Source organism: Colletotrichum destructivum, chromosome 10 (genome assembly GCF_034447905.1).
Source record: "Colletotrichum destructivum chromosome 10, complete sequence".
In the NCBI taxonomy this organism is placed as follows: Eukaryota; Fungi; Ascomycota; class Sordariomycetes; order Glomerellales; family Glomerellaceae; genus Colletotrichum; species Colletotrichum destructivum.
Genome location: NC_085905.1, coordinates 2,305,894 through 2,329,727, shown reverse-complemented (window position 1 = coordinate 2,329,727; position 23,834 = coordinate 2,305,894). Strand labels below are relative to the sequence as shown.

The window sequence follows — 23,834 nt, the reverse complement described above, 5'->3', positions numbered from 1 at the left end:
TTGCTCCCTTGTGACATCTCGAGCTTGTTCGGTTTCGATAGCTGTCGTCGTCAATATCACTTTACTGAGCTTCGCCACACAGTATCACAGCGCAATTACAACCGTCTCTCACTAGGACAGTCATTCTGCTGTGTCTTTTCACGACACAATTCCCTCCCCACCAAACGGCAGCATGGAGAAAGAAGTGCTGCTTACAGAAGAACCCCAAACGGATCCAATCTCACAGCGCAGCAGCTATCATGACGAGACCGATTCTGCCAACTACACGGTGGAAGTGTTATCAAAACGCAAAGCGCGTCACGGCCGGATATGGTCAACTATTGCGAAGATGGCGCTCATACCGGCCGCTGTCGTGATATTCTACCTCGGAAGGGCTACCCACGACATGACGCCCGGGTACCCTCCCGAGCCGGTTTCCCTAGGCAAATGCTCCCCGGACTGGAAGGTATCCAAAGCCCGCGGCTGCGTGTACGACTTCGTACTCTCGACGTGGATGCACCCGCGATGCTTTAACGAGGACATGCACGAACGGTACCTCGGCTACATGAAGTGGCGGAACACGACGTTCTGGTACGAGCGAGAGCGGATCAACGAGGTCCCCTTCGACGTGGCGGCCAAGGGCGAGCACGGGGAGATATTCACAGACGGCACGGTTCACCACATGCATTGCAGCTACGTCTGGGACAGGATCACGTATGCCTCACACTTCAACCCCCGGGTTCTCGACTCCCTTTGCAGAGATCCGAAACACGTCGAGCACTGCATCTTGTACAACGGGATCCCTCAGTCTTGGGAGATTGACTTGCCAAACATCACGCGAGTCTACAACGAGCCCCATGAAGTAGACTGTTTGATTGGATAAGGGGTTTGATTGTTCTTCGACGGATCTGGGTGTATAGAGACTTGAAAAGGTTTACGAGATAGAAGTACCGATGTTTGCATATGGAAAGACGGATGTAGGTTGTGACAACTCCGTAGAAAAGCCATTCCAAGTCAGAGTCTACCCTCCATATCACGAACTGATTTCTTGCATTGGGGGAAGTATCAAGGAAGTCAAAATTCAGTGAAATATGCCCGCTCATGATGGCATCTACCCTAGTGAAAGCTACTGCGTGAAACATGGCTCAACCCATCGTCAGGTTTCAGCCCAGATACCAGCACATCAGGCGAGGCCGACCTTTTCCAACTCCGAGAGCTCTGGAAAGGGAATGATCTCGGTGTATTGGTCGTGCTTGGCACCCTCGGGCGCGAGGTTCTTGTACCGTATCCCTCTCACCGGATCGTTTGCCCATCTCCGCAGTGCAGACCAGTCTCGGCACATAAACTGCTGGTCATCCGTGACATGTCCAACGGCAAATCCGTTGACGTACGTCATGGGCGTGGCGTCGGCCAGACACATGATTGCTTCTCGGATCGCGTTGAGGCAGTGCGCGACGTGCTGAGGGGCCCATTGCGACGATACGTTGTGTACTCTGTGGCCGTACTCTTCAGTGATGGATATCTGGCCTGGTGTCAGCGCGTTTGTTTGCTTCATGAACACAGAGGATAGAGGTCTCGGCCTACGAGGCAGTGCATCTGGTGAAATGAGCGAATGATGTATGTCTGTCGGTTGGACACGGTTGAATAATACGCAGGCAACTTTGCGACGGTGCCGTCTGGCTTCTTCCAGTCGGCGAACTTGCCATTCAAAAGGACGTTCGAGGCTGTTGGACTACGTCAGGAGCTATTCCGGATGGGCACTTCAGCCTACTTACAGTTGTGCAGGCTCTTCAGCTTCTTAGCCATCATCTTAGTTTTGTCAAGATCATCGAATGTATCTTCGGGGATGTAATAAGGTGACGTGCTGTCGAACAATGTCCATCTTGGAGGCTCGCCGATGTCTAGGTTGACGGCATCAGACGCTTGATTTCCTAAATGTTGATTTGGGGAGGGGACGGGACACTCACTAGGCGGTACGAAACCATTTGGATCGCTTCCTATGTGGCCTTCACCGCAAGCAAGGGACGATCTGACACAGGAAACACGACTGAAGACGGCGAAAATAGTGACGAGCAAGAGAGCCGAGACGGTGATGAGCAGACTCATGCGTAGGCACCACACGTTGCTCTCCATGATGGCCAGGTCTCCACGCAACCGCTCTTCCACAACCTCTTGTGGTTCGTCATCATCAGATTGGCTTGTACGCACAGTACTGTAATCTCGAGACGTTGGCCACAATGCTGTCTTTAGCTTTTCCATGGCTCTCGTTCGACCGTGGTGTCTGTAAGTGTCCACTCTAGCAGATCTTAGTCTGTCGGGCGTAGCAAGTGTCAGCCAAGCACCGCGTTCAATCGTGTAGAAGTAATCGAACCGTCGCGGTATTTCCTGTCCCAATGCTTCCATGTGTAAATCAAGAATGGTAGTAGGCTAGACTACACTAAACTCGGGTGGGTTCTGGCGATTTGCGAATGCAATTCCGTACCAGGACAGTTACGAGTCAGCCTCTCGACCACCCTGTGCAAAGCCGGTCCGAATCCCCTTCCACCACTTGCCACGGTCCGAGGTCAGTCTTGATGTGTCTGCGTACTGTAGCATGGGGCACAAACTGGTGAAAATCCGGTTACTGATATGTGTGATTTGGTAGATATTCGTACAGTCTCCCAATGAACTCAGACGAAAACATGTGCTGTACTCTCGTCCTGCAACCTCCACATCAAGCGCGTCCATAGTCTTGAAGAGATCACTTGTAATCGCTATTGGTGACTGGTTCGAACACTCCTTCTGCAGTCCTAAACCACATCTCCCTCCTCAACAAAAATGTCAGTACCTGAGCCGATAGCAATCTGCGGGATAGGCCTGCGGCTACCAGGCGGCATCGACACGCCGACCTCACTGTACAACTTCCTCGTCAACCGTAAAGATGCACGTTCCAAACCGGATAGGCCCCGGTACAGCTCGCAAACGCACCATTTCACAGAGAGCGGGACCACGCGGCCCCTCCCAACTGAGGAAGGCTACTGGTTGGCGCACGACGATGTGACAAAGTTCGATCCGTCAATGTTTTCTATGAATCCGAAGGAGCTGTCAAAACTCGACCCACAGCAACGGCTTCTTCTGCAGGTTGTCTGGGAGGCTCTGGAGAGCGCCGCTGAGACGGATTGGCAGGGCCAGAGGATAGGATGTTATGTGGGAAGCTTTGGCGACGACTGGCGTGAGATGCACGCTATTGACACGCAAGACGATGGCATGTATCGTCTTACTGGCTACATGGACTTTGTCCAGGCAAACCGGATATCCCATGCATTCGATCTGAGAGGACCAAGGTGCGTATTAGTGATTATACGTCTCGCAACCTTTTGACACATGTTGACCATTATGCAGCATGACCGTCCGCACAGCTTGCTCGGCGGCCGGTCTCGCAGTTCATCTTGCCTGTCAAGCAATCCGCGCAGGAGAATGCGACTCGGCCGTGGTCGCGGGCTCGAATCTGATGCTCTCGCCGGGGTTCACCAAGCTCATGGCCGAGCAGAGCGTGTTGTCGCCCGACGCGTCGTGCAAGACGTTCGACGCCGGCGCCAACGGCTATGCACGCGCAGAGGCCCTCAACTGCCTCTTCGTCAAGAGGCTTGACTGTGCCATCCGCGACGGGAACCCGATCCGGGCCGTGATCCGCGGGTCCGCGACCAACTCGGACGGCAAGACGCTCGGCCTGACGACTCCGAGCGCGCAGGCCCAGCAGCAGCTGATTCGCGACGCCTATCGCCAGGCCGGGATCCCCGAGAGTGACATGTGGCAGACTGCCATGGTCGAGTGCCACGGAACGGGAACTGCTGTGGGTGATACGATCGAGGCATGCACTGTCGGAACCGTGTTTGGGGAGAAAGGAATGCTTATCGGCTCAGTATGGTCCTTCTTTGAACCCTATGACTTTCTAAGCATTTCCATATTAACTGTCAACCAGGTGAAACCCAATCTGGGCCATTCAGAGGCCGCCTCGGCTATTACGAGCATAGTAAAGGCGGTCTTGTCTCTCGAGACTAGGACCATCATACCCAATATCAAGTTTGAGAATCCCAGTATTAGCAGTAGGTCATGCACAGCATGGTGCAGTCGAACTGAAGGAGCTCATCGTTGGAACTACAGTACCGTTTGATTCATCCGGCTTGAAAGTGCCAACGGAGCCCCTGCCGTGGCCCGAAGATCGAGCAGAACGGATAGGGGTCAACAGCTTCGGCATAGGCGGCACAAATGTCCACGTACGTACTTTGATTCTTTCCCAAAATATCATTGCTTACAACAGTAGATCATCATCGACTCTTCTGCATCTGTAGCGTATCCTACGGCAGTCCGAGGCCCTGGAAATGTCGATACGCCGCCGCCCTCGCCTCCGCTGCGGAGGGAACCGGCAACACTGTTGCTTTTCTCCGCTTCCAACGAGGAATCCTTGAAGAAGGCGGTTCGCGGCTATCAAAATATCATCCAAGCTAACCCGCTCAAGCTTGAGGCTTTGGCTCATACTCTTACCCATCGGCGGTCACATCTCGCCTACCGGACGTTTGCCGTCGTCGCCGGCGAGTCTGGCAACATAGCTCCGGACTTCCCTCCAGCGCCCACCTTCCGACCAAAATCGGAAAGCAAAGATATCACATTCGTCTTCACCGGTCAAGGCGCGCAGTGGGCTCGGATGGGTTCCCATCTGATGAAGGCGAGCAAGGAGTTCCTGCAAGACATTCGGGAGATGGATGCAGCGTTGAAGTGTCTCCCGAGGGAACATCAACCAGCTTGGGAGATCAGCCGTAAGTCAGCTATACGAATAGTCCTTTGGTTTGGAGCGTAAGAAAACTGACTGATGGTGTTCACAGGCGAGCTCATGAGAGCTGATGCAGGCTCTCGTCTTGGGGAGGCCGAATTCGCACAACCAGTGTGTACTGCGCTCCAGGTTGCTCTTGTTCGACATCTCGCTAGATATGGTGTCAGTCCAAAAGCAGTAGTCGGACATTCCAGTGGCGAGATCGCGGCAGCATATGCCGCTGGGACTCTGACGATCAAGGAAGCCATCATCGTCGCCTACTATCGTGGCTACATGGCCAAGAAGCTGGAGAAATGTGGAGCCATGGCCGCAGTCGGGCTCGGCAGAGACCAAGTAACCCCTTTCCTGACGACCGGAGTCGTCATCGCCTGCGAGAACAGCAACTCCAGCGTGACTCTTTCGGGAGATTCGGACCTACTCAGGGCGGTTTGCGAGGATATACATGCCGCCAAGCCAGACTCCTTGGTCCGAATCCTGAAAGTCGACAAAGCTTATCATTCTCGTGAGTGCCAAAGTTGTCTTATTTTGATCCAACACATGTCTTCTGACAATATCCCTTGGTAGATCATATGAAAGTCATCGGCGCAGAGTACCAAGCTCTACTAAGATCACATCTGAATCCCAAGTCACCGAGGATCTCATTCTACTCGAGCGTCTCGCCTCACACACCTCTTCGCGGTGCAGATTTTGGCCCCGAGTATTGGCAATGCAATTTGGAGTCCCCAGTATTGTTTCGTCAGGCCGTGACGAGGCTCCTGCAAACCTCTTCAACGTCTTTGTTTCTGGAAGTCGGTCCGCACTCGGCACTCGCCGGCCCTCTGAAGCAGATCTGCTCCGAGAACTCAATCTCCCCGCCCTACGTTGCCGCGCAGAAGCGCGGTTTGAACAGCGCCGCTTCTTTCCTTGCGGCCGTCGGCGAGCTCCATTGCCGTGGTGTCGCCGTCGACTTTCCCGTTATGGACGGCGTCCGCCCCTTGACGGACCTGCCAAGGTATCCATGGAACCTGAGCAAGACGTATTGGCCTGATTCTCGGATCACAAATCTCTGGCAATTCCCCGAGTACCCGCCCCATGAGCTGCTCGGACACCGTGTATTGGAAACAAGCAATGCGGAACCAAGTTGGAGGTGTTGTCTCTCACTCGACAAAGTCCCCTGGATCATGGATCACCAAGTCGGTTCAGACATCGTTTTCCCCGCAGCTGGCTATGTGGCTATGGCGGGAGAGGCTGTTCGTCAACTGACCGAGCATACCGACTTCACGATACGCGAGATGCATATTATGAACGCGCTGGTCATCTCACCTGGGAAGGCGGTCGAATTTCTCACGTCGGTTCGACGACAGCGATTGACGCACAACGACGTGTCAGAGTGGTGGGAGCTCACAGTCCAGAGCTGTTCCTCCGCAGACACTTGGACGACACACTGCACATGCCTTATAAAAGGCGGAAACGACCTGAAGGTCAGAAACCTACCTGGCCTGCAAAAGGCTTCGTTTTTGAGAGTCACCGAGCCTTCACGATGGTACAAGCAAATGTCCAGAGTGGGATACAACTACGGGCCTCTGTTCAGGTGCATGCGGACGGTCCGTTCAAGTGTCACTTCCTCAGCTGTAGAGGTCGAGATATCGGACTGCAAAGTCGACGGGTCTGCCACACAGTCCTATGCGATACATCCTACTACCATCGACCATGTCTTCCAATCGCTCGTGGTAGCTAATACCTCCGGAGAACCTCGCCAGCTCGACAAACTTTATCTGCCCACCTATGTCAACGAAATCTCCATCAACGCTGAGGCGGAAACTAGGGGTTGTCTAATTCAGACATTGAAAACTGGTAGAGATGGCTATTGCCAGGGAGAATCCATTGGGTTTGTGCCCGGGAATCCAACTGGCCAGCCGTTGGTTCACATGAAGGGTCTCCAGTTTTCACCTATCGAGATCGTCGACTCTACCAAACACAGTCCAGACACTTCCAAGGTGACACATTTGGTCTGGAAGCCCGACGTTGACTTGGCGGAATCGACAGAACTGATACAACCAACCTCCCCCAACGACTTTTCAGAGATCCACGGTCTTCTTGAAGATCTCTTCATACTCTGCGGTCTAGTTACCCTGCGAGAAGTTGGCGTAGCTAGCGTGTTGTCCGAGCAGACACAACCACACCTCAGGAAGCATTACCAGTGGCTGGAGAAACAAATCGTCAGGTCAAACAGAACCTGGCCAGCTTTGACGACAGCAGAAGTCCATGACAAGATCAGAGATGTTAGTCTGCAGCTTGAAAAAACACCAGCTTCGGCCGTTGCTACTCTCATCAGTCGCTGCTACACCCACGCGCAGTCCCTTTTCACCTCGGATATTGGACCTCTGGAATTATTCCTTCAGGACAACGCCCTCCATGAGCTATACGATTGGATGAACACCCTCTTCACTTACAAGCCTCTGCTTCAGCTCTTGTCACACAAGCGAGGCCGACATCTCAGGATTCTCGAAATCGGCGCTGGCACAGGAGGTTTGACTGCACGCATCCTGAAGTGTCTGACGGAGTGCTTCGACGACGGCAAAGTGCTTGGGAAATACGTCTTCACCGACGTCTCGTCCGGCTTCTTTCCTGCAGCCAAGGCCAGGTTTGAAACGATCCCTGAGGGGTTCTTGGATTATCGAGTGCTCGACATCAGCCATGACCCGGAAGATCAGGGGTTTGGGGGAGAACAATACGACCTCATCGTTGCAAGCAATGTAGGTGCCCGCCCGCGCCAACGGTCACTTTCAGGTTGAGAATCCCGTTGGGATTATTGACGCAACATAGGTTCTCCACGCCACTCCAGACTTGACGAAGACATTACAGCATGTCAGAACGCTTTTGAAACCAGAGGGAAGACTGCTGATGCACGAACTTTGCTGCGGTAGGAGACTCCCCTCCGGTGTCTCACACAATTTGATGCTGACCTCAAGAATTAGACACAAAATGGATCAACTTCATAATGGGTTATCTGTCCGGCTGGTGGCTCGGAGAGTCTGACGGCCGCAAAGATGAGCCTTACATCTCGCCGGACCGATGGGAAGAGCGACTTGCTCTTGCGGGCTTCTCGAAGCCCGATGTCTTCTACGATGCCGAGCAGCAGCACAGACTCAACGCAACTATTGTCGCTCGCCCTGCGCATTCCACTTCCAAGATGCCTTCTGCGTTAGGAGAGATCACGATTCTGTGCGAAGAGGAGTCGCATCCAGTCGTTGTGGACCTGTGCAATCACCTGGAGAAACAAGGCCACTCCGTCACTTGCACCACGCTCTCTGCCGGAAACATACAGCCATGTGCCCCGGTAGTCTCGGCGGTCGACCTCTGCCGCGGAGACGGCTACTTCCACGACATGACACATGGCAAGCTGGACGACTTCAAGCGTCTGCTGCAGAAACTTCAGTCGAACAACCTTGGGCTACTCTGGCTCACCCGGCCCTGTCAGGTTGACACGCAGAATCCAACTTTTGCACCAGTGCTCGGTGTGGCTAGGACATGCCGCATCGAGATGGGCCTCCCGTTCTGCACGTTGGAGATGGACAGCGACGGGACGGATGCTCTATCCGCTGTGTCTCGCGTGTTGCAAAAGACACTTCTCCGGCATGTTGCGGCCAAATCAGCACACGATGAGGATACGGAATTCTCCTACTCCTCAGGACGCATCTTCGTTCCTCGTTGCAAGTGGTTGTCCGTCTCCCTTGCTCTGCAAGATACAACTTCACCGCCCCCATCTAAGATGTTGCACATCTCTAGGCCTGGGGCATTGCAAAGCCTCTGCTGGATCCCCCGCCGTCTCTCGGACCAGATCCCCCTGGACCAAGTGCAGATCAAGGTCCACGCCGCAGGCCTCAACTTCAAGGACGTAGTCACAGCAATGGGACTCATCGATCCTTCATCTCCCAAAGGTCTCGGCTGCGAAGCCAGCGGTGTTGTGACCGCGACAGGGTCCCTCGTCACCAACCTCCGCATCGGCGACAGGGTCATGGTCTTCGCACCCCAGGCCGCGTGCTTCTCTACCGACATCCAAGCTCCAGCACAGCTGTGTATCCGCATACCCGATGAACTCGGCTTCGCCGACGCAGCGACCATGCCGTGTGTTTTTGTCACTGTCTTGCGAGCACTCTTGGACAAAGCTGGTCTCCAGGCCGGCCAGACCGTTCTCGTACATAGTGCGGCCGGCGGCGTCGGCATTGCGGCCATGCAAGTGGCTCGATGGATCGGCGCGACCGTCTACGCCACCGTTGGAAGCGAGGAGAAGGTCGACTTCATCTCGAAGACGTGGAACATTCCTCGAGAACACATCTTCTCTTCACGCGACTCTCGCTTTGTTGAAGGTATCAAAGCAGCGACTGGCGGTCGTGGGGTAGACGTCGTCTTGAACTCCTTGGCCGGCGAGCTCCTTCACGCATCGTGGGAATGCGTTGCCCCGCATGGCACCTTCATCGAGCTCGGGAAGAGGGATACGCTCGCCGGCGGAAGACTCGCAATGGAAGCTTTTGATGGAAACCGCTCCTTTATCGGTGTTGAGATGGCCAATCTGGCGGCACAGGACCCCAGCATCATTGCCCGCCTGCTTCAGCGGTGCGTCCAACTTTACGAGCAAGGGCATATCACACCTTTGCGGCCTTCCAGAATCTTCTCGTGCCAAGAGGCTGAAGATGCATTCAGGCATATTTACAAGGGCACCCATGTTGGCAAGGTTGTCATCGACATGCAAAAAGCGGCAGTAGAAGCTCTTGATGTTGTCGCTCGACAGCTCCCTGCGCCATCGTTTTGCAACAAGGCAACGTACCTTCTCGTAGGTGGCACGGGGGGTCTCGGTGCATCCATCTCACGATGGATGGCTTGCCATGGTGCCCGAAGCTTCGTCTTTCTCTCAAGATCAGCGGGAAACAGCGCCGTCGACCAAGACCTTCTTACAGAGCTGCGGGGCCGAGGGTGTGAGGTCGAGGCCGTTTCCTGCGACATTACGAACGAGACAGAGCTGCATGCCGCTGCTTCCAGACTACCCTTGTGGAACCGGATCAGAGGAGTGCTGAACTTGGCAATGGTTCTCTCGGATGCAGCACTACCTAATCTCACGCTGTCACAGTGGGAATCGGCAACTTCTCCAAAGATCCGCGGGACGTGGAACCTCCATCGTGTTCTGCCGTCAGACTTGGACTTCTTCGTGCTCTTCGGCAGCACGTCGGGCATTCACGGATATCCCGGCCAAGCGAACTATGCTGCAGCCAACACGTTCCTCGACGCCTTTGTCCAGTACCGCCGCAGACACGGTCTCCCATGCTCCATTCTAGATCTCGGCGGCGTTGAGGATGTGGGCTACGTCAGCCGCACACTTGAGGTCGAAGATGCTATGAAAAAGGCAGGATCAAAGCTGCTATCTGAAAGTGACATGCTTCGGGGACTTCAGCTTGCGATGGCTCAATCTCTGAGTAGTGATGCAGGCCCAGAGTGTGCCATTGCGGGGCCGGGGTTCGGCGGCCAGGTGCTGATTGGTCTCGAGTGTTCTATTCCCTTAGATGATGTCAACAACCGTGTCGTGTGGAAGCAAGACCCTCGCATGGTCCTCTACCCTGAAGATTTGGACACCCCAACCCGGGAGGGAAAGCAGTCTGGAGCGTCCGGGCTGTCGGAGTTCCTCGCCCGGCTACAGAGCAAACCTGAGGAGGTTGACACACCATCTGCCATCGCGTACCTTGCACAGGAGATTGCGCTTAGGGTTTGCGGCTTCCTCATGAAGGAGGTCGACGAGACTGGGGTCGATACGTCTGTGTCTCCGTCTGCCCTCGGGGTTGACTCTTTGATGACCATCGAGATTCGCAACTGGTGGAAACACACCCTCGGGGGCGATATCAGTGTGTTGCAGTTGACGAGCGCACAAAGCTTTGATCAACTCGGTCATCTTGCCGCCAAGCAGCTGAAAGAGAAGATGACGTTAGCTGGTAACATGTAACTAGGAGTAAGCGATGGTGTCTGTGTGAGTTTCTTTTGGAATGAAGACAACTATAGCATAACATAAATGGGCAAAAATGAAGCAAATTTTTATCAGCCGTAGGGTTTTATCTAGTCTTTATGTGCCATCGTGATCAATCTTCCAAACCAGATGTCCGTGTAGCCCTACGCTTCAAATGTGTCCAAGGGCGGAAGAGTGGGGCCACATACTCCGATAGCTTCGGCCGAGAGTGGGGCCCACCCGGCCCCCCGATTCCCCGCTTCCCCCGTTCTGGAAAAAGTGGAAATGGTATGATGAGTCAGCCTGGTAACCTCGGTGAGCTCGGTCAGATCCCAAGTGGGGCTCGCCAGTAGCGTTGTCGTCATTGTTAAACATTTCATTTCATCACTCGACTCTTCCTCGGTTTTGCACCCGGACACGACACCGACTCGACGCGCCTCCCACCACTGGCTCCGGAGCGCGACGCTCAGCCATGAACCGCCGGTGAATCTGTTTCACTGCTGTTGGTCCCTCGAAGTACCGATCCTGCGAAAATGCTTGGTTTCAGAGCTCCGCGCCTCTGCGCCCGGCCGCTGGCTGCGGCGCCGATTCGGGCGTTCCGGCCGTTGAACTTCTCCACGACGGCGTCTGCGCAGGCAGCCGAGATCCGCGATGTCTCGTCACTCCCTTCGCGGATCATCCCGAAGTACCGCGATCCTCCAAACTCGACATCCGGTCTGCTCTCCCTACACTGGCCGACACCCCCCCGAAACATCCTTCTGATGCCGAAACTGCGATCTCCCCAAGTCCTCCGCGCGACTATCGACTTTGCGAAGCACCTGAACAGCACATACTCGGGCTTGAATTTGATCTTCGAACCCAGGGTTGCGCAAATGGTTCATGAGTCGTTCAACTTCCCCATCTACACCTGCGATCCTTCGACGTTCCCCGATAAGATCGACATGATCACGACACTGGGCGGCGACGGCACCATCTTGCGCGCTGCGAGCCACTTCAGCATGTACTCTGCTGTCCCACCGATCCTGGCCTTTAACTTCGGCACGATCGGGTTCCTGGCAGAGTGGAAGTTTGAGGAGTACAAACGGGCCTGGAGGGAGGCGTACATGAGCGGTAGCGGCGTCGCCGTCCAGGACCTCTTGTCGCCGCACACCCGAGTCGCGAGCGGAGAAAAGGAACACGATACCCACAACGGAGGCCAGTCCGGATGGCATGCGTCTCCGGGCAAGAGCATGGGCCAAAGCCGGGCGGCCAAGATCCTGCTTCGGCATCGGCTGCGCGTCGGTGTCTATGACAACAATGGCCAGAACATCAACAGTCAGTTGCTTCCGACGACGAAATCCCAGGCGCATCTGCCAGCAATCCCTCCCGAGGACACAATCCTAACAAAAAGAGACATCCCTCAACCAATCCACGCCCTGAACGAGCTTCTCATCCACCGTGGCCCGAAGCCTCACCTAGCCCACATCGACATATACCTCAACAACCGTTTCTTGACCGAAGCCGTGGCCGACGGCATACTCCTCAGCACACCAACAGGCTCGACAGCCTACAGCCTCAGCGCCGGCGGGTCCATCATCCACCCCCTCGTAAAGTCGCTGCTCATCACGCCCATCTGCCCCAGGAGTCTGAGCTTCCGGCCTCTGGTTTTGCCCTTGAGCACAAAGGTGACCCTCAAGGTCAGCAGCAAGAACCGCGACGGCGAGCTCGAGGTGAGCATCGATGGCAAGAGAAGCGCCGGTGCCGGAATCGGCACAGAAATCCGCGTCGAGGGCGAGATGGTCGGCGAATCCCCCGACGGCGACTGGAAAGGCGGCGTGCCCTGCGTCATCTGCGGGCCAGGAAAGGGCGACGCCTCGGACTACGATGATGACGGCTGGGTGGGCGGTCTCAACGGTCTCCTGATGTTCAACTATCCCATCGGGAGAGGACAGTAGTATTGCCCTGATACCCGAATGTAAAAGTACAAAAAGTCTTTCCGAAAGGCGTTGGCGGCACGCGCATGGGGCGCCGGTATATTTGGACACATGGGACGGCATTGTTCGCATCTGCTGATGCTTGGCCTCTTTTGAAATTCACAAAAGCGATCAACAATAGGAACAGGGGATCAGCATCTTTTTGTTTTCTTTGACGAAGCTCCGAGAGCGTCTTTCATCTTGGTGAATTGTGTTTTCCGGCTACATTCGTGACACGGAGACGAGAACAATTGAGGACTAAACAACGTCCAACAATGCCTTTCAAGAACAACCAGTGTTGTTCTCGGCATCATTCACCACTCACGAGGTATATGTATTGCAACCAACAGCAGTCACCGGAAGACGTGGTCTGGAGGAAGCTGTATCCAATCTCGATATAAAAGAGCCCGCTTTGTCTTTCTGAGTAATTTGAAGCATCACGACCTGACCGAAACCTCAACTACACTACCCGTCAACACCATCCGTCAACATCATGTCTAGTAATCATTCCTCCAACTCCATGTCAGATGACCCAATGGCAGAGCTTATGGAAGCCTGGTGGCAAGCTGAAATAGGTAGCCGAGTCGTCCAGCAAGCCCCGTTGGGTGTTCCCAATCTTTCGACCGGGCCTCCGGCGTCGAGCCCTTCTCAGCCCACTTCTGAAGGAGGACCTTCGGCGTCAGGAGTCAGTTCGGTGTTCCAGGAACTTCCCAACGAGATCAAGGATCTGGTCCTTGTGGCTGCCAGTAACCCCCACACACCCAACATGCGTTTCGTTCTACTCAGACAAGCCGTCATTCACGAGACTGACGCCTGCCCAAGGGTTGCCCCCAATCCGGGGTGTATGTGTTACCGCAAGCGGCCCAACTACATCACGTTCTGGCCACTCCGCCATCGGCATCTCGTGGAGTATCCAGAGTGCGCTGTCTTGTGCAACAGTAGGAACTTCAAGCATCCCAGAGACGTCGTCGCCGCCACGCACCGCAAGGCCCGGGAGATGGTGCAACGTGAACGACGGATGGATCGCTTTCCGCAGAAGCTGGGTGACTGGAGCTTGACGCAGGTCGTCTACGAGGACAGGATTCCCGCCCTGGAGGTGGGCGACCCGTACGACTGCAACCTGGACGACCTCGTCTTCGTCCACATCCCGACCTTCCGCGGCATGGGGCCGTATCTGTACGAGTCGCACCTCAACTCTCACCAGCAGGTCACCTGGGACCCGCTACTCGGGCAGCTCACCTCGATCGCCGTAAACATTCTCAACTGGGAAGCGATGGGCGATGACGACGCGATTCAGACGGTCTACGACCGCATGCAGATCGGGCACACGTGGGAATTAGAGGCCCAGGAGGGCACGCGGAACATTCTCAACGGTCGAGTGCCCGCCAAGTGGCCGCCCCTTCGACCGTCCGGCTCGGTCACCACTGGTGGTGAACCACAACCCGTGTGGCATCCAGAAAGCCCCCAGCGGCGGGTCCGCCGGCCGGCCAACATCCCCGACTCCTTGCTAACGAACCTCTCTGACTTTTTCCAGCCCCAGTGGGTACAGAATATGCGCATCCTGACGGACGTCTTCACGTCGCTCCAGGAGCTCTACCTCGTCGACCTGGCCGGGTTCAACATGTTGGACGACGCCCTGCGCGAGAAGATGCACCGGTACCTCGACACGCCCGCCGGCGACGACGAGTGCTTCTGGTGCCACTGCAGGCACCCGGGCAAGCCCAAGACCTGGGGCGGCCTGGAAGACGTCGAGTTCGTCGAGGTGAGGAAGTGTGCCGCGATGGAGGACCTGGAGATCAGCGTCACCAAGTTTGAGGAATTCCGTCACTACGCCTCCCACCTGTGGCCGCGCACAGATATCAACAAGCGTCCATGGACCCGGCCCATGCCGGCCTTCAAGTTGGTGGTGTCCTATATGCGCCGACGGTAGGTAAAGGGTAGGACAGCGTAAGTTGACGGTGAGAGAGATGCAGATACTTGTGGAGGCATTGCATACGGTGGTTTTCTTTTTACCCCCGGCCCGTAGTCTTAGAAGAGGCCCGAACCGGCCGCCGTGCTTGAGCGCCGAGTTAATTATTTTGGCTTAACCTTGGTGTCGATACACTCACCTCGCGCGATGATCGGTGAACCCAAAATCTTAAACATGTTGCAGGCTCGGTGTGTCCCTTGTTGCTGCTTGAGGTTCCGGCCGATAGAGCAGCATAAGTCCGAGGTCATTCGGGAATGATGACTCTCTCATCATCCCACGGCGCACCCGTGACACCATTTCTGAACCTTCACCGGCACTTCTCCAAATCTTGTCCCGTGGGGAATCCCCGAGAGGATGGTATCGGTGAGCATCATGGGGACTCGACTTGTCGGCAAGCTGAAAGACGCCTTGGGCATTGCGCTGGCCAGTCCTCCCTTGTTCTTTGCGCCGTCAAATCCTTCGACTCCAGGACCCTTTGTTGTGTACAGGCTCTTGTACTCCCAGAACGACCGGCGTCATGCGTGAGCTCGCCAAGATTGATCTGCTTGAGACTACCGACGGCGTCTGGCTTTTGCTGGGCTTAAAGCTCGCCCCGTTGCCGCCAACCTCCTTCGTTGCAGTTTGTGAATGTGACAATGGGGTGGTGGTGGTGGTTAAGATTGACCCAAAGTGCTAAGAACGCCTCCCAACGACTCTAAATTGCTGGGCAGACATGTTACGGCCGATTGCTCGTCCCGGCCTTAAGATTCGGACCTACCATAACACCAGCCACACCACATCCTCCGTCCTTTCATCGTGGTTCGGAACACCGAGTCAGCGTGGAATCCTAGCCGCCGAACTTAGTCGACGAAGCCTGTTGTACCCAGTCATTCAACGTGTTGGCCAAACCAAGTCGGCATCGTTCATCTCGATACAGTTACAGCGTGCCGATAGCTTTTCGGCGCTGCGGCGCATGACAGACAGGTTGACCTGCAGGCCCGCCCCCAGGGGCAAGAAGATTTTCTTCAAGTGACAGCTGTAGGATCACTCGGCACTGAAGATTGGCGTGGGGTTTTCATTATTCTTCTTCACACGTGGGCGAATTACCGCCGTCCCCCTTGAACTAAGCAGTGCTTTGTCTCGAGCTTTTCTTTCCGCCGTTTCCTTTGTTCTCGAACAACCGTCGCTGGCCAACTAACTGACTCGGCCCGCACCTAACGGCCGTGATAAGCGTGATTATCCATGACTATCCCAACGCCGATCTGCCTGCCTGGTGAAAAAGTCGCTTTCGTGGGTCAGATGGCATGACACTTCCTCGTATCCTCGTAGGGTAATCTTCTTCAAAGTCCGATCTGACCAGCGTGTTCGGCATAGCGAGCGAGCCTGACGTCCTGGATTTGCAGACTTTCGACCCTCCAACTCGGCGCTGTGCCGAATGGTTTGCGCCGCCAAGGTGGTAAAAGGGTGGCACCGAGCCGCCCGGCATACAAGGATGAGGGGGCCAACATCACCCCCCAACTCTGGGAACTTTTGGTACTTTGGATGGGCCGACCCCAGCTTCGGTGCAACTCTGTAGGACTAATATGCTATGTTCAGTTCCTTCAGCTCACATTGCCTGCCAGAAGCATGCACCCGGAATTCTATTGTTCTGCTGCCAGAGATGAGAAGCTGACCCGTCGTCTCCCCACTAGTCGATACAAACCGACTGGCCTTGGAACCCCCCTGTGTTCATAAATCTTGTCTCCCTAGCTGCCTCTTAGTTTCACGGCTGACACAGGGCATCTCACTCACCATGCAACACTCCGAAGGTTTCGCTTCTTTGCTCCCTGTGAAGCTCCAAGTAGTGCGTGATTCCTACTGCGGAGCCTCTACCTTGCAAGTATCCGCAGTCGTATGTTAATAAACTTTACTCTGACTTGCCCGGCCGGCAGGTAAATTGCCGTCCATCCTGTATCGCCCTGTCGTACCTTGTCATACTGTCACCGGCTGCGTCAGCTTCTATCACACGATCTCAACCCGCTCCACGCCGTCGATGGAGCCACATGCGCTAGTGATCTTGCCAACGCAGCCTCTGCCACGGCTATCACCTTCTTTTTGTCTGCAGACTTTGTCCAATCGCACTATTGTGTGGCTGACACAGCAGCAGATGGCGGCTAATGATTGCATTTACCCACACTGTTGCCGCCTGACTTGTTCACAGGCTCGGGATTTCCGTTCTCCCTTCCGGACGGAAAGCGTCCCAATCCCTTGAGACCAGCAACAACTAGCTCAGCTATAGTCCCAATCATAGGCCATGCGGCTAAGTCATAGTCGCTCTTGACACCGCGAGCAGAAGCTACGAGCTACGGCCGGTAGTTTGCAGCCCGCCGACCCCCTCGAGAAACAAACTAGTGGCGTACGGGTTCGATGTTCGAATACAAAATGTCGAAGAGAAGGACGGTTTTACAAGAGTCGGCCTGCCAGGCACCCCAGAGTCAGGTTCCCGACAGTGATCAACCCGATTCGCAAAGATATTCGAGAATGATGCCTTCGCTCACCGACGTGCTCCTCGTGGCATGCTTCTCTCTCTTCGCCACGGCGGCCTCTACGCCCAAGTTGGTGCCGTACCAAGAGAACGGCAAGAATTACCAGTGCAAGTGCTCCCCGGCAGACGAATGTTGGCCAAAGGTCAACGCTTGGGAGAAGCTTAACAAGACCGTGGGAGGCAATCTTATAAGACACATTCCGCCTGCGGCCGTCTGCTACAACCAGTTCCGCGGAGTAGCGACATACGATGCTGCAAAGTGTGCCGAGGCGACTGCGAAGTGGACAGACGAGAGATGGCAGTAAGTTTGTCAAGCCCGTTTTTTGAACCAAAGACATGTAAGGGAAAAACCCCCCAGAACTGATCACGGCGCGACCAGAATTTCCCAGCCGGCATCACAACTCTGGACGTGGGGAAGCAACAACACCTGCGAGCTCACAACGGACCCGACAAAGACCTGCTCCCTGGGTAACTACCCCGAGTTCGTCATCATCGCCCGGACGAGGGATCACGTCAAGGCCGGCGTCAACTTTGCCAAGTCCAACAACGTCCGGCTCGTCGTGCGCAACACGGGCCACGACTTCGAGGGCCGGAGCGCCGGCGCCGGGTCACTGGCCATCAACACGCACAACTTCAAGGACATCTCCTTCGTCGACAAGTACAAAGGCCCGGGAGACTACAAAGGTCCCGCCATCACTATCGGGGCCGGAGTCCAGGGTTTTGAGATCTCTGCGGCCGCGCGGGCCCGTAACCCGCCTCAGAACGTCGTCATGGGCGAGTGCGAGGTAGTTAACCTTGACCCTCCCATCACTCTCCACTGCCCGTAACTCAACTGACAACAATATTTAGACTGTCGGAGTTGCGGGAGGCTACTTAGGAGGAGGCGGCCACGGGCCTCTCAGTGGCAACTATGGTTTCGGTGCAGACCAGGCGCTCTCCTTCGAGGTCCTCACTGCTTCCGGAGACTTTATCACGGCCAACTCCAAGTCTAACTCGGACCTGTACTACGCGCTCAAGGGCGGCGGACCCGGTAACTACGGCATCGTCTTATCCGTCACTCTCAAGACATACCCCGACACCATCCCCGGCGCGGCCCTTTTTCTCAACGTCAACGCCACCACGGGGGCAAACTTTGGGCAGGTTACGAAAGCCGTCAACAAGCTCCATGAGCTTGGCAACCACCTGGTCGACAACGGGCTCTACGGCATCTATGAGCTGTACCCCCCCATCATCGGCGGAGCGCTGCACGTGCAACCCATCATGGGCATGAACAAGACGGCCGCAGAGCTGACCGCCGTCGTGCAACCGCTCTTCTCGTACCTCGACGCCGAGAACATCCCCTACGACTTTGGCGTCAAGGATTACCCGGACTACTACACCCTCTTCCACGACATCTTCGAGCCCGAGGCCGCGGCCCAGAACGGCCTGACGGGCGGCTGGGTCTTCACTCACCAAGACATGGCCAACAACCAGCCCGCCATCGCCGAGGCCATCCAGCTCGCCCTGGCCCCGGCGCCGAACCAGTTCGGTATCGTCATCAGCCACCTCTTCGACCCGGGCAACCAGGCCAAGAAGCCCGAGAGCGCGACGCACCCGCGATGGAGGGGTGCCACCATGCGGACGATGGCCATCCTGCCGCAGGCCCTGGACGCGACCTGGGCCACGAAGCTGGCGCTCAACGACCTCATGGTCAACACCATCACCGAGAAGTTCAAGCAGGCCGGCCCCAACGGTCTGGCGTACGTGAACGAGGTAATATCTGCCAGCATTCCACCCCCCTGCGCGGGTACCGCGAGTCAGACTAACTTCTAGTAGAACTATGCCTTCATGAACAACTGGCAAGACGCCTTCTGGGGCCCGGTCTACCCCAAGCTCGCCGCCATCAAGAAGAAGTGGGATCCGACGGGCGTCTTCTTCTCGTGGTCCACGCCGGGGAGCGAGGAGTGGAGTGTCGTCGACTACGCCAACCGGCTTTGCAAAGCGAAATGATTTTGGTCTTTTTGGGGGGAGAATGCGTCTTATGCGATTTACGTCTTCAGAGATACCAAGTGCGATACCTAATGATCGTGGGCTTATTAGATCTTACGATAAACAATCAAGCAATACACAGCATGACAACTCGAGATAACATGCACCCCGCCGCTTGCTTGCTTGCTCTAAACAACTACGCTCCGTCTGTTTCTCTGGCACGCCGCCCCTGCCATGACATCGACTGAGGCTGCCGGCTACCCATGCCTATCGTGATAATTGAGTCTACCAGAGGCCTCTACCAGAAGCCTCGAAGCATCCTACCTTGTTTCTCTGAGGCTGCGGGCCCGATGTAATGATTATGGACTGAAAGATGGAACCGAGCACAACAATTCAACAGACAACAGAGATATCATGAATCCAATGAAAAGACCTGGATGTCTTTTGCCTCCGACGATGACCACCAAGATCCGGCTGTATCGTTTGGACTCGCCGAGTTGTCACGGCCGCCTCAATATTAAAAGATGTCACCGCAAGTCGACGGGCACCCGCAAAGCTCTGTGTCGTTGCGGAACCATCTGATGAACTGTAAGTCTTGGTGACCCAAGCTGAAACTCGTAGTAAATCATATTATATATACCTCTACGAGACTAATCGAGAGTGTAAATCAGTCGGCAGGCCTTCAAATCTTCGTTGATTTCGTGTGTTTTCTGCACCGTTTTGACAATGACTGTGACGGAGAACTCGGTCGCGTTAACAGAATGGATCTTGCAGTTTCCCTTTTGGAGGAAGTCCCCGAGACGAATCATGAACTCGGTAATGTCTTTGTGGAACGACCCTCTCATCTTGCTGAACTCATCTCTCGAAGCGGCGCCTATGTTGTGCCAATACTGGTCGATCGCCGGAGGTCCAGACACCAAACGGTCTCCGGGGGCAACCGACCTGACCTCCCCTGTATCTCGGTCGTGGTATTTGCCATCAGCGATAGGCATGTGCCGTTGTCCCTCATCAGACTGGTCTGTCAAGGTCCACTGCTGTACATGCCTTGGGTCTGGCTGCGGAGCAGGAAATTGATTAGATCCAGACATTTTGAAGGAGCCTTCTAGTGTTTTAGAGTCGTATAATATGGTTGATTTAAGTCCGAAGAAGGAAATTGGAAACGTGGGAAAGCAGGTTCGGTGTTGTTTGTCGGAAGACATAGCACCTATGCATTCTGGGCGCATCTGCAACTAAATAGCTAAAGGGCCACAACAACACAAGAATGCGTCAACTAAACTGTTCTTTTCTGTTGACCTGCATGAAGATGCCTGCAGAACTGCGCGCGTCATCAAGTCATTGGCGATTACGTCTTGGCGACTTGTGAGATACGCCGTTGGTGACAATGTCACCTAGCCCAGCTGGTATCACACTTCATTGGCGCGGATATGCCGTGCATATTGGTTGACATCCAAGCGTCTAAGAGCTTATGAGACTATGAAAACCAGAGTCAATTAGGTAAACACGGCCGCAAATCAACACCAGATATTCAAGCGGCAGAAAATGTGTGTATCACTTATTCTCTTAACAACCACTCATCGACCGCTCTACTGCTCAGCTGAATCCTCAGTCTTCTTCTCTCCCTCCTTCTCGAGCTCAACAATATTCTCGCTGATAATGTCCCCCTCAAGCTCGGAGTCATCCTTGATGCCCAGCTCCGCACGGCAGATCAAGTCACAGCCACCATAACCATAACAGAGACAGTTGGGCCTGCCGCAAAGTGCCGGGTAGTCGGTTATCAGAGATTCCTAACGGTCACAGCGGGTATTGAAGAGGCTACATGTGTCCGTGAGACCCGGGGTGGTGCAATTCACGGAGAAGACCTGCCTCCGCCGAAGAGCAGGATTAGGCAAGGTCCAGGGTTTGAGCGGCGCCGTCATAGCCTCGCCAGCGAAAAGGGCAAGGACAATAGTTGCGTAGGAAGTCTGCAGTGTGTGTAAACAAACAAGAGCCAGGTACAACTTGAGTTTATCACCTTCATTTTGTCAGCTAAACGACAGGTGGTGTGTTAAGTCTTGTTGAATGGGTAGGCCTAGAGATTGAAATTATGAACATAAATGATACGGACTATCAAAAATTATTCTGGTTTGCATATGGGCATAGCTCTTTCATACTTATACCTTTTTTCTCTTTAGTTTAGGGGACGCTCAGCTCCAGAGGAAGAACCCACCCTCGCAAAACCCGTTCGGCGATCATAAAAGCCACTGTTGCATTTCTTCAATAGGGAGGTGTTCCTCCATCGTGTCTTCATATGCAAGTCCTTGACTATTTTGAGCCAATTCGGAAGCTTGAGTGAGAGAAATGAGTAGACACCGAGACATCTTGCCCAACATCACACGGGCTCGCAAGTTTACTGGGGTGCAATCCAACTACCAACTGGCATGTCACAGCGCTTTTCGTATTGCTTTCTCTATCCCAAAACCAGCAGTCAATCAGTCTGGCCTCTGGTGTGACGAATAGCATCGCAGTTTGACCCTTTTGAAGGTGACTTTATCTGCCAAGGTGCACTGCATATGCGGTTGGTCGTGACATGCGTGAATGCGAACCGGACACTGTCTCGTAGCCTCGGGCTCGACCCTATGCCAAGATGAGAGTGCAGGGATAATCTAGATATCAGAAGAACTGCAAATCGAGCAGAGGATGGCTCCGTTTCGAGTTTTGAAGAAACTCCGGCAGTGGTATCTCTGTCAACTACTCAGAAAGAAACAACAGTATTCCTCAATGAACGCACCAAGGTTCAGCTGGATCTGAACATTGGAACTCAACTTATGGAGTCTCTCGGCAACAAAGTTTCAAAGACAAAATTTGCGCGGCTTGGATTTCAGACTTACCAGCTTCGAACTAGTGATCTTAGCTAGAACCGCCCAAACAGGCGAGAGTGGCATCAGCGGCGGGCGTAGCCACCAGAACGCCGCACTTATACATGACGCAGGTCGCTTCACTACTACCATGGGTGTGAGAAAACAGGCGATCCAATCCCACTGCTCGAACCTGCGCGAAAGGAACCTGGTCCAGCACTGGAGTTTCTGGCCTCGTTCAGTAGAAGTTGACAGACTGGATGTACTGTTGCATGAGAATCAAGGACTTAAATTATTGATACCGACGGACTCAACCAAGGACCGAACTGATTCAAAAAAAAGTTCATACAGCGCTAGTCTGCCAGCAGTTCTCCTTAAGGAGCATGCAATGGGTCAGGAACCCGGATGCTCTTATCCCATCCCTGGAGGAATACATCGCGTGGTCGTGCCCAACTCCTGATAGCATCAAAGTCGCGGCAGGTATGCATAACTTCGGCCACCTCTTTGTTTTGTCCATCATCCCAGACCCACGGATGTGGTGTAACATCCGCTGAGCACATAACAGCCTGTCTGAGTGCATCAACACAATGTTCTAGGTGCATAAGGCTCATGGGATCGTTAGGATCTGTGGTCCACTGTGTCTTCCAGTACAAGCTTTTTCGAAGCAAGTTCTGTTAAGCAATATTATGTTAGGTTAAAACTCTCCTTGGATTTATAGATTATAAGATGGCTTACCACGCAGTGTAGCTGGTGAAAGACGCCCAACATAATAACGTACTTGCCTTCATATTCCCCGTTTTTCCCGGGGACTGGAACGGTCTTATTAACAAGCTTGGCTGCGTGCTCGCGGCCGATGACACTCGTGCCAACTGAGATAGTGTTAGTTCCAATTACCTTTTGATTGGGTCGGGCCAAGAAAGCGGCCCGTGTCAATGAATGTCCACGTACACCCATATAGGTCATTCCATAGGTCTTCTCGCTCTGGGCTTGGAGGGCCCATGTATGGAGTTCGTCTATCACCGATTCCACTGGTGAACACGACGTTTTTGTGTCCGGCTATCGAGGCAACAGGTGCTACATGAGTCGAGTTTTAGTTAGGCATGCGGATGTAGTGAGAGTGCATAATGGGGCGAGAACCTACAATATACTTCATTTTTGAAGATAGGCGTCAAATTCCTCATCGTGTTGCCAAGCCCAACTATTGAAATGATGAAAATAATGTTGGCAAGCAGTGATAAACGAAGGGAAAGCCGCAGTTGCTTATTCTCACGATGTGCATTGCGAAACAAGTTTCTGCTTTCCTTGGTGACTAATGGCTGTTGATCTTCAAGCTCAATGGTTTTGCAACTCTTCTCTTCCATGTCAGAAATAGTTTGATGATGGAAACTAAGGGTTAATCTATGTGGAAGGAATGTGATTGTGGATGTAAAATGAGTCTGGTGTAGCGAACAATCAAAAGACTGGCGTGGCGGGCTCCGGTAGTGGGCTTGGTCCTGTCATATCTGGGGGTGGAGGGAAATGGAATCACCAGGAGGAACTGAGTTTTCTTACTTCCCAAAGCCTATCCAGGGAAAGACATCTTCGGTGGTGGAGAGTTTGTTGTGATTACGTATGTAACTCCAACGAACGGGTAGGTTTTCGTTCAGAAACATTTCCAAAGGAATTAGGCTCGCTTAGCATGAAGACTAATCTTGAGTAATTCGGGTAGACTTTTTCAAGAAGCTTGCACTTGGCATACATCGTAGGAGCTAATCTGGACGAACTGGGTTTGCTTAGTTAGGTTGAGAGCCTAGTCTAGACCAACTGTGTTTTCATCGTCCAGAACTGCTATATTTCGTCCTCCAGAGT

General features: G+C 54.1%; 8 protein-coding genes across 8 annotated transcripts; 5 read left to right on the top strand and 3 right to left on the bottom strand.

The window, feature by feature from the left end:
* The first annotated feature begins 1 nt into the window (after position 1).
* Positions 2-889, top strand: CDEST_14990 (uncharacterized protein). Its single transcript, XM_062931146.1, has one exon. The coding sequence runs from the start codon at positions 173-175 to the stop codon at positions 860-862; it is 690 nt and encodes a 229-aa protein (XP_062787197.1). The 5' UTR covers positions 2-172; the 3' UTR covers positions 863-889.
* A 1-nt stretch (position 890) lies between these two features.
* CDEST_14989 (Putative mycotoxin biosynthesis protein UstYa) lies at positions 891-2,382 on the bottom strand (the record flags this gene model as incomplete). Its single annotated transcript, XM_062931145.1, has 4 exons — positions 891-1,501; positions 1,564-1,703; positions 1,755-1,880; positions 1,947-2,382. 4 exons carry the CDS (start codon positions 2,380-2,382, stop codon positions 1,163-1,165), a joined length of 1,041 nt encoding a protein of 346 aa, XP_062787196.1. The 3' UTR covers positions 891-1,162.
* Positions 2,383-2,641: 259 nt separating this feature from the next.
* On the top strand, positions 2,642-10,802 carry CDEST_14988 (Putative Acyl transferase domain superfamily, quinone oxidoreductase/zeta-crystallin, thiolase). The gene is made up of 9 exons (XM_062931144.1): positions 2,642-3,302; positions 3,361-3,880; positions 3,941-4,064; positions 4,123-4,235; positions 4,283-4,775; positions 4,842-5,291; positions 5,354-7,524; positions 7,595-7,691; positions 7,747-10,802. The coding sequence occupies exons 1-9, from the start codon at positions 2,797-2,799 to the stop codon at positions 10,758-10,760; spliced, it is 7,488 nt and encodes a 2,495-aa protein (XP_062787195.1). The 5' UTR covers positions 2,642-2,796; the 3' UTR covers positions 10,761-10,802.
* A 345-nt stretch (positions 10,803-11,147) lies between these two features.
* CDEST_14987 (Putative NAD kinase) lies at positions 11,148-12,858 on the top strand. Its single transcript, XM_062931143.1, has one exon. It carries the CDS (start codon positions 11,294-11,296, stop codon positions 12,692-12,694), a length of 1,401 nt encoding a protein of 466 aa, XP_062787194.1. The 5' UTR covers positions 11,148-11,293; the 3' UTR covers positions 12,695-12,858.
* A 347-nt stretch (positions 12,859-13,205) lies between these two features.
* Positions 13,206-14,642, top strand: CDEST_14986 (uncharacterized protein; the record flags this gene model as incomplete). The annotated part of the gene is made up of 1 exon (XM_062931142.1): positions 13,206-14,642. The coding sequence occupies one exon, from the start codon at positions 13,206-13,208 to the stop codon at positions 14,640-14,642; it is 1,437 nt and encodes a 478-aa protein (XP_062787193.1).
* Positions 14,643-16,875: 2,233 nt separating this feature from the next.
* CDEST_14985 (Putative berberine/berberine, FAD-binding domain, PCMH-type, FAD-binding, type PCMH, subdomain 2) lies at positions 16,876-19,313 on the top strand. Its single transcript, XM_062931141.1, has 4 exons — positions 16,876-17,485; positions 17,543-17,969; positions 18,034-18,936; positions 19,000-19,313. Exons 1-4 carry the CDS (start codon positions 17,067-17,069, stop codon positions 19,171-19,173), a joined length of 1,923 nt encoding a protein of 640 aa, XP_062787192.1. The 5' UTR covers positions 16,876-17,066; the 3' UTR covers positions 19,174-19,313.
* Positions 19,314-19,802: 489 nt separating this feature from the next.
* Positions 19,803-20,240, bottom strand: CDEST_14984 (uncharacterized protein; the record flags this gene model as incomplete). Its single annotated transcript, XM_062931140.1, has 1 exon — positions 19,803-20,240. One exon carries the CDS (start codon positions 20,238-20,240, stop codon positions 19,803-19,805), a length of 438 nt encoding a protein of 145 aa, XP_062787191.1.
* A 2,120-nt stretch (positions 20,241-22,360) lies between these two features.
* On the bottom strand, positions 22,361-23,167 carry CDEST_14983 (Putative mycotoxin biosynthesis protein UstYa; the record flags this gene model as incomplete). Its single annotated transcript, XM_062931139.1, has 4 exons — positions 22,361-22,657; positions 22,722-22,855; positions 22,935-23,060; positions 23,128-23,167. The coding sequence occupies 4 exons, from the start codon at positions 23,165-23,167 to the stop codon at positions 22,361-22,363; spliced, it is 597 nt and encodes a 198-aa protein (XP_062787190.1).
* Between the last annotated feature and the right edge of the window lie 667 nt (positions 23,168-23,834).